Genomic DNA, 7,781 nt, shown 5'->3' on the forward strand with positions numbered 1-7,781 from the left:
CACGGCCCCGCCCGGCCCCGGCGCCGCCTGAGGCGCCGAGTCCTTCCCCCTCTCTTGCCCTGTTGGTTGGTGCCTCAGTTTCCCCTCAGCGCTGACGGGTCTCTCTCCTTCTCTCTCTCTCTCTCTCTCTCTCTCGCAGGGGAAGGCCACGCCCGCCATGAGCTCGTCGGCGCTGCTGGCCGAGGGCCCCCTCGACCCGCCGGTGCTGCTGGCGGACATCAAGACGGAGCCCCCCGAGGAGCTGCTGGCCAGCGACTGCAGCCAGCCCCAGGCTGAGCCCGTGGACCTGTCGCTCAACAAGTCTAAGGCGGCTCCCGCCTCGGCGCCGCCACCGCCGCCTCCCCCCTCCTCGGTGCAGTCCTCGCCCATGTTGGTGGCCCCGCCGCTGCCCGCGCCCGCCACCGTGTCCATCCCGCCCTCGGGCCTCAGCTCCACCTCGGCCATCCCGGCCGTGCTGTCGCCCGGCTCCATCCTGGCGTCCACGCAGGGCAGCGGCGGGCAGCAGATCCTGCACGTCATTCACACCATCCCCTCCGTCAACCTGCCCAGCAAGATGGGCAACCTGCAGACCATCCCCGTGGTGGTGCAGTCGCTGCCCGTGGTCTACACCACCGTGCCCACCGACGGCGTCACCGCCATCACCGTGCCCCTCATCGGGGGCGACGGCAAGAACGCGGGGTCCGGTAAGGGCAGCCCTGAAGTTTAAAGGGGGGGGTGGGAGGGAGGGGCGTCTGTCCCGCCTCACTCTCTAAGGGGATCAGGTTTTTCCACTGTGGGGTGTTCCTCCCCCCCCCCACACATGCACCGTGTGCCACCTTCGCCCTCAGCCCCCAGCCTGTGCCCCTCAGGGGACACGGCAGGGCGGGGACACGCGGGGCATGGCACTGCCTGTCCTCCACCCATGCTGCTGCTGGCAGTCTGCCTGCCCTTCCCACTGGCTGCCCGCTGCCAGCAGCTCTGGTTACAGTTCGCCTGCTTCCTGTGCCCCCTGCAATCCCCTTTCCCAGGACGTTCCCTGGATGTGCCCTCCTCTGGGCAGGAGCAGGCAGCCAGAAGGGTGCCCCCCAAGTTGTTCCCCGCCCCGGGAGTTTCTCCATCTGCCCAGTTGGGTTTGATTCCGTGGGGGGGACAGAGAGTGTTCGATGCCCTGCGGGAGCAGGGGGATGGTGGTTTTGATGCTGTAGGGGTGGGTGATTTTGGGAGTGTCCCTTTTCTGTGCTCACCTGCCTCACCCCTTCCCTCTTTCTGTGCCAACAGCTTTCCTATCCCGGACCCCACCTGTGAAAATGGACCCGGGCTCCGTGTTCCCCATGGACATGAACAGCGACAGTGAGGACAGCGCCTCGGAGAGCGGCCCAGCCCCGTTCCAGGACCTCCAAAGAGAGTGAGTCTCGCCCTGTCTGTGCCTCTCCTCCCTGTTTGTGCCCCCTGGGTGCCCCACAGAGCCCAGGGGTGCCAGGGTTGTGCCTCCAGCCCTCCCTCCTCCCTCAGGCCGGCAGTGAGGGGGCCCCGGGCCGACTCCCCCGACCTGAAGAAGCGGCGCATCCACCAGTGCGACTTTGAGGGCTGCAACAAGGTCTACACCAAGAGCTCCCACCTCAAAGCCCACCGGAGGATACACACAGGTGGGAGCAGGAGCAGTGTCCCCAGGACCCCCATCGGCTGGGGGCACCCAGGGATGGGCTGCGAGGGTGATAGTGGGTCATCCCTGGGCTCTGGGGTGACCTTTTGAGGGTGTTGGCACTCCATGCCAGAGCTAAGGGACACTTTGGGGGCTTGGGGAGGCCTTTTAGGGAGTGCAGGGCCCTTTGAAAAAAACAGAGAGGGGCCCTTGGAGAGGCCCTTTGGGGGCTCAGGGTGCTGGCACCCTGTGTCAGGGCTGGAGGCTTTCCTCTGGGGTCGTAGGGGGCTCTTGGGAGGTGCTCTCTGTAGGCACAGGGTGCTCTGTGGGGGTGCTGTTCCCCTCTGTCAGGGTTCAGGGTGGCCCCCTTAGGTACCTTTGGGGCACTTGGGCCCAGTGTTGGTACCCAGGGCCATGCGTGGTCCATCTCTGGGCTCAGGGGTGGCCCTTTAGGGGTTCTGGCACCCTCTGCCAAAGACTGGGGAGTCCTTTTGGGGGCTCAGGGTGCTGGTACCCTGTGTCAGGGTACCTTTGGATCTCCTGTGCTCTGTGCTGGCCCTTCTGTGGTGCCGGTACCCCGGGCCACATGTGTTCCGTCCCTGGGCTCAGCGGCGACTCTTTGGAGGTGCCAAGGAACTGCCCTTCCCTGGGAATAGCCAGGGGCACATGGGGGTCGCTGTGGCAGCGCTGACCCTTCTGTGCCTCCCCCCCACAGGTGAGAAGCCCTACAAGTGCACGTGGGAAGGCTGCACCTGGAAGTTCGCCCGCTCGGACGAGCTGACGCGGCACTTCCGCAAGCACACGGGCATCAAACCCTTCCGCTGCTCGGACTGCGACCGCAGCTTCTCCCGCTCCGACCACCTGGCCCTGCACCGCCGGCGGCACGTCATGATGTGAGCTCGGGGTGCCAGGGGTGCCAGGGGGCCCCGTGCCCCTCCGTGTGCAGGGACTGTGGGAGCGGAGAGGCCGAGCTAACTGTGAGCAGCCTGTGCCCGCTGCGGGAGCCCCGCTGGCACAGCGTGGGAAACTGGATTCTGGACTGCTCCTCCTTCTCTCTTGTCCCCAACTCTTCTGTTTCCTGGGATTCTCCTCCCCGCTCGGCACGGCTGGAGGCTCCTCCTTGACTCCTCACCCGGGATTCATCCAGCAGCTGCCTCCTGACCTGCGTCTCTTCAGCCTGTTCCACCTGGTGTGCTCACTGTCCCCTGCCCCCTCCCAGTGCCTGTGGGCAAATCTGGGAGCCACGGCAAGGTCAGGGAGGCAACGAGGCCCTTGTGCAGGAGCTGCTGGCCTCTTCCCCCTCCCTCCCAGACACTGTCCCAGTGGGAGAAGGGACCCTGGAGTGTCACCTCTGTGTGTCCCTCAGTGCGTGCTGGGCTTTGTGGGAAGTGCCGGGGTCATGTCGAGGGCCAAGAGGAAAAGAGGAAACAAGAACAGGGGGAAACACAACCCCACAGTGACCCACAAACAAGGCCACCACCACCACCACAAAAAGGGAAACTCTGTGGAACGTGAAACTTTGATTTTATGGAATTTTAAGAGGGGGTGGGACAGGGTGGGGGGAATGAGAGCCACCAGCTCTCGGGTTTTTTGGAAGCCTCTGGGCCACGTGAAGCATTTCTAAGTTAAACCAGCGGCTGTGGCCACACACTTTGCTTTTTAATAATTGTTTTTGTGCGGAGTGTTTCTTCTTCCTCCTTCCCCCTCAGCCAACCTCCCCCTGGTTTTTGGGAGGGTGGCAGGATTTGGGGTTGAAGCTGTCGAGTGGTGGGAAGGGTGATGACACCTTAATCCTCAGGCTGTCCCTGCAGGGGCTGGTTTGAGGGACGAGCTTCCCAAAACGTCTCTTGGAGCTGATGCCTTGGCCTTGGCTGCTTGGGGAGGGGGCAGCTGGTGTGGGGAGGGTCTGGGGGGACAGTTCAGAGACCTGTGGCCCCTAAAAACAACTGATGGCAGCTTGGGCTACTGCTTTTCCTCTCCACTTCAGGGTGTTCCTGGGCAGAGCTTTGTGGTTCCTGACCCCCCTGAGGCTGGGCACAGCTAGAGGGTGACTCAGGGTGGGCACAGGTGATTCAGTGAAGTGCCAGGTCCTGCACTTGGGCACGACAGCCCCCCACAAGCTGCAGGCCTGGGGCAGAGGGGCTGGCACGCTGCCAGATGGGGAAGAATGTTTCAAATATATTAATGGCAGTGTAGAAATGACATCATCCTGTTCCAGGATGAGGGTGGTCACCTCACCAGCAGGGACAGGGACAAGCAGAGGGGTTTAACCCTTTCTTTGTCTCCATCTTCAGCATGGATGATGGACCAAGGGGGGCCTCGGTGCCCTGAGCTGCAGGACCGTGACTGCAAAATGACCAACTCCAAGTGGAGCCTGAAATCATGTGGGATCTGGTGCTCCAGCTGGATCCCTGCAAATCTATGGAGCCTGATGGGATTCATCCCAGAATCCTTCAGGAGCTGCTGATGTCATCACAAAACTTCTCTCCATGATTTTTGAGTGGTCTTGGGAATCCAGGGCGTTCTCAGCTGACTGGAATCTGGAGAATGTTGTCCCCATTTTCAATAAGGGCAAGAAGGAGGATCCTGGAAACTCCAGGCCTGTCAGTCTCACTTCAGTGCCCGGGATAATCATGGAAAAGATTTTTCTGGGAAGTACTGAAAAACACCTGGAGGGCAACTGGTTGCAGCCAGGGGAAAGATCTGCTTATCCAACCTGATTTCCTTCTGGGACAGGGTAACGTGGCTGATCTGGGAAAGCCAGGAGATGGAATCTTTTGGGACTTCAGCAAAGCTTTCCATAGTTTCTCTCCCAGGATCCTGCTGGACAAACTCAGCCCACAGCTGGATAACTGTGTTACAGGATGGGTGAGCAGCTGAGCACAAAGGGTGACAGTGACTGGGGTGACAGCGGGTGACACTGGTCACCAGTGGGGTTCCACAGGGTTCCCTCCTCGGCCCTGTGCTCTTCAACATCTTCATTAACCTGACCTGACCTCACCACAGAACTCGAAGGGATGCTCAGTAACTTTGCCAACACCACCAAACTGGGAGGAGCTGTTGAGTCCCTGGAAGGGAGGGAGGTCCTGCAGGGAGACCTCGACAGATCAGAAATGAGCAACCACCAACCCTGTGGAGTTTGCCAAGGGCAAGGGCCAGATTCTGCCCCTGGGATGGGGCAACCCCAGATATATGGACAGACTGGGGAATGTTTGTTCAGCCTGGACGAGGAAACCGAGGGAAGACCTCACTGGGATCTTCAACATCATAAGGGGCAGCTCCAACCTCTGCTCTGTGACCAGTGACAAGACCTGTGGACTGGCTGGAGCTGTGCCAGGGCAGGGTCAGGTTGGATCTCAGGGAAAGGTTCTTCCCCCAGAGGGTGGTTGGCACTGCCCAGGCTCCCCAGGGCAGTGGGCACAGCCCCAAGGCTGCCAGAGCTCCAGGAGGGTTTGGACAATGCTCTGAGGGACAGGGGGGGATTGTTGGGGTGTCTGTGCAGGGCCAGGGGTTGGACTCAATGATCCTTGTGGGTCCTTTCCAACTCAGGATATTCCATGGTTCTATGAAAGGACCTGGAAGAGCCAGTGTGTGCCCAGGTGGCCAAGGAGCCAAGGGCACCTGGGCTGTGCCAGCCCTGGTGTGGCAGCAGGACCAGGGCAGTGCCCATCCTGGTGCTGTCACTGCTGAGGCACCTCCAGCCCTGGGGGCAGCTCTGGGCCCCTCAGATAAGAGAGACACTGAGAGGCAGGAGCGTGTGCAGGGAAGGGAACGGAGCTGGAGAAGGGGCTGGAGCAGCAGGAGCGGCTGAGGGAGCTGGGGGGGCTCAGCCTGGAGAAAAGGAGGCTCAGGGGGGAACTTCTGGCTCTGCAACTCCCTGACAGGAGGGGGGAACCGGGGGGGATCAGGCTCTGCTCCCAGGGAACAAGGGACAGGAGGGGAGGGAACGGCCTCCAGCTGTGCCAGGGGAGGGGCAGGTTGGATATTAAGGAAAAATTCTTCATGGAAAGGGCTGTGCAGCCCTGGCACAGCTGCCCAGGGCAGGGGTGGAGTCCCCTCTCCTGGAAGGATTTAACAGCCATGTGGATGTGGCACTTGAGGACATGGGGTAGTGGTGGCCTTGGCAGTGCTGGGGGATGGTTGGACTCGATGGTCTCAGGGCTTTTCCAACCCAAAGGATTCTGTGACTCCTGCGAGGTCTCAGTCTGTGTGTCCCCACCCCTCTGCTGTTCCCTCTCCAAAGCCGAGCTCTCCAACTGATGCGGCTCCTCCCGGGGCTGCTCCCGTGTCCTGCCTTCCCCCAGAGAAGGGAGAACCCGGGGGGTCTCTGAGCCCCTCGGGGGCTGGGGCTGCTCCGTTCCCGGGGACTTTGGGGCCAGCTCCGGCCCCCCCAGGCGGGGACTCCATCGCCCCCCCTGCTCTGCTGCGAGCCCTGGGGCGGGGGCGGGTCTGTTTGCTCTTTTGTTGTTCGACCCGAGGGGCACTTCGAGCCTCCAGAGCTGGGAGATTTATACAAACCCGTTTTTTCGACACAGGAAGGAGTCGGGTTCGCTCCGTGTGTGCCGTGCTGTGGGGCAGGGAGGGGGGCTGGCAGTAGTGGGAGCTCCCCTGCCCCCTCCATACCAGGAGAAGGGGCCAGGTTGGGCACGAGGATGGAACTGAGACTCTGTGATCCCCATCCATGAGATGATTTGGGAACTGGAGAGCCAGGGAGTGGTCAGGTCCTTCCTCTGGCAGCAGAGTGCAGGCCACCGTTTGCCTCCCCCTGGAGGGATGTCCAGTACACCTGTGGTGTTTTAGGAATGGTATCCCCCCGTTTAGTGTTCCCACTGAAACACCCCAGAGCACCCCGGGGGGGATGGGGAGGAGAAGTGGGGGCATAAGAAAGTAAAGATCGGGGGTGAGATAAGAACAATTAACCAGAAACAGCAGTGAAATAAAAAAACTAACAGTACCAACACCAGCAACAGAGTGTATAAAGCAGGGAATGATTCCCAGGTGATCCCTCACCAGGTGGAACCACCTGACCCCACATCTTGGAAAGCTGGGGAGAACCCCCCAGACTCCATCCCCCTGCACATGGCTGAGGTGGGATCAATAACCCAGGATCCTGCTCCTCCTGGAGATGCACAAGTTACCCCTGTCCTGGCCAGAACCAGCATATTGCCCACCCCTGTGGTGGGCTGGACCCTCCTGGATGCCCTGTGCCCACCAAAGCTGCCCATCACTGCCCTCCACAGCTGGGCAGGGAAAGAAAATACAGCCTAAAGTTCAGGAGCTGAGGTAAGGACAGGGAGAGGCCACTCACTGATCACTGTCATGGCCAAAACAGATCCAAATTGGGGATATTAACTGAATTTATTACTAACAAAATTAGAGGAGGAGAATGAGAAGTAAAATAAAGCTTAAAAACCTCTTTCCCCCCCCCCCCTCCTTCCTAGGCTCTGTCTCCTCCCTCCAGTGGTGCAGGGAGATGGGAATGGGAGGCATGGTCAGGTCATCCCACATTCCTGATGCTGTTCAGGGAGAGGGGTCATTCCCCAGCTCCAGAGTGGGGTCCCTCCCACGGGAGACAGTTCTCCATGAACTTCTCCAGTGTGAGTCCTTCCCACAGGCTACAGATCTTCAGGAACTGTTCCAGCGTGGGCCTTTCCTAAATGTAGATCCCAGTGTTTGAAGGTCCCACACCCATTGCTCTCAGTGTGGTCTTTAACAGTCCTTTATTCCATTCACCTTTCCCAGAGGCTGGTGCCTGACAGGGAATATGATCCCCCTGCCCCATCCCGAGCTCTCTGGCCCACGAGGCTGGTTTTGAAAGGACTCCCATTGTCCCACTCAGTTCTCTTTGGGGGCCATGTCACCACAGGACTTGATGTCCCTGCCCAGGATGGTGTTCCATGGGCACAGTGCCTGGCACTGGCTGCTTGTGGAGGTGCCAAGTGAGCTCCTCGGAGCGGGCCAACTCCCTGGTGCAGCCTCCCCAGGGGCACTTGTAGGGCTTCTCACCCGTGTGGGGGGAGCAGAGAGGGGTCAGCGCTGCCACAACAACAACCCCCACGTGCCTCCCGGCAATTCCCAGGGACGGGCAATCCCTCGGTAATTCCCAGAGCAGGGCAATCCCTCGGCACCTCCTCCCAGCCCTCGCCCAGCGCGGGCCGCG

General features: G+C 60.7%; 1 protein-coding gene across 1 annotated transcript; it reads left to right on the forward strand.

The window, feature by feature from the left end:
• Positions 1 to 13: 13 nt before the first annotated feature.
• On the forward strand, positions 14 to 3,287 carry LOC113940980 (Krueppel-like factor 8). The gene is made up of 4 exons (XM_027632133.1): positions 14 to 683; positions 1,258 to 1,384; positions 1,492 to 1,625; positions 2,337 to 3,287. Exons 1-4 carry the CDS (start codon positions 158 to 160, stop codon positions 2,516 to 2,518), a joined length of 969 nt encoding a protein of 322 aa, XP_027487934.1. The 5' UTR covers positions 14 to 157; the 3' UTR covers positions 2,519 to 3,287.
• The last annotated feature ends 4,494 nt before the right edge of the window (positions 3,288 to 7,781 follow it).

The sequence above is a fragment of the Corapipo altera genome, unplaced genomic scaffold (assembly GCF_003945725.1).
Source record: "Corapipo altera isolate COAL_440 unplaced genomic scaffold, ASM394572v1 60737, whole genome shotgun sequence".
In the NCBI taxonomy this organism is placed as follows: Eukaryota; Metazoa; Chordata; class Aves; order Passeriformes; family Pipridae; genus Corapipo; species Corapipo altera.

Excerpts from the sequence above, each read along its gene's own strand:
- LOC113940980 (XM_027632133.1), top strand. The coding sequence starts at position 158 with ATGAGCTCGTCGGCGCTGCTGGCCGAGGGCCCCCTCGACCCGCCGGTG. Across the intron at positions 1,385-1,491 it reads TTCCAGGACCTCCAAAGAGA|GCCGGCAGTGAGGGGGCCCC; the intron begins GTGAGTCTCGCC and ends CTCCTCCCTCAG. Across the intron at positions 1,626-2,336 it reads CCACCGGAGGATACACACAG|GTGAGAAGCCCTACAAGTGC; the intron begins GTGGGAGCAGGA and ends TCCCCCCCACAG.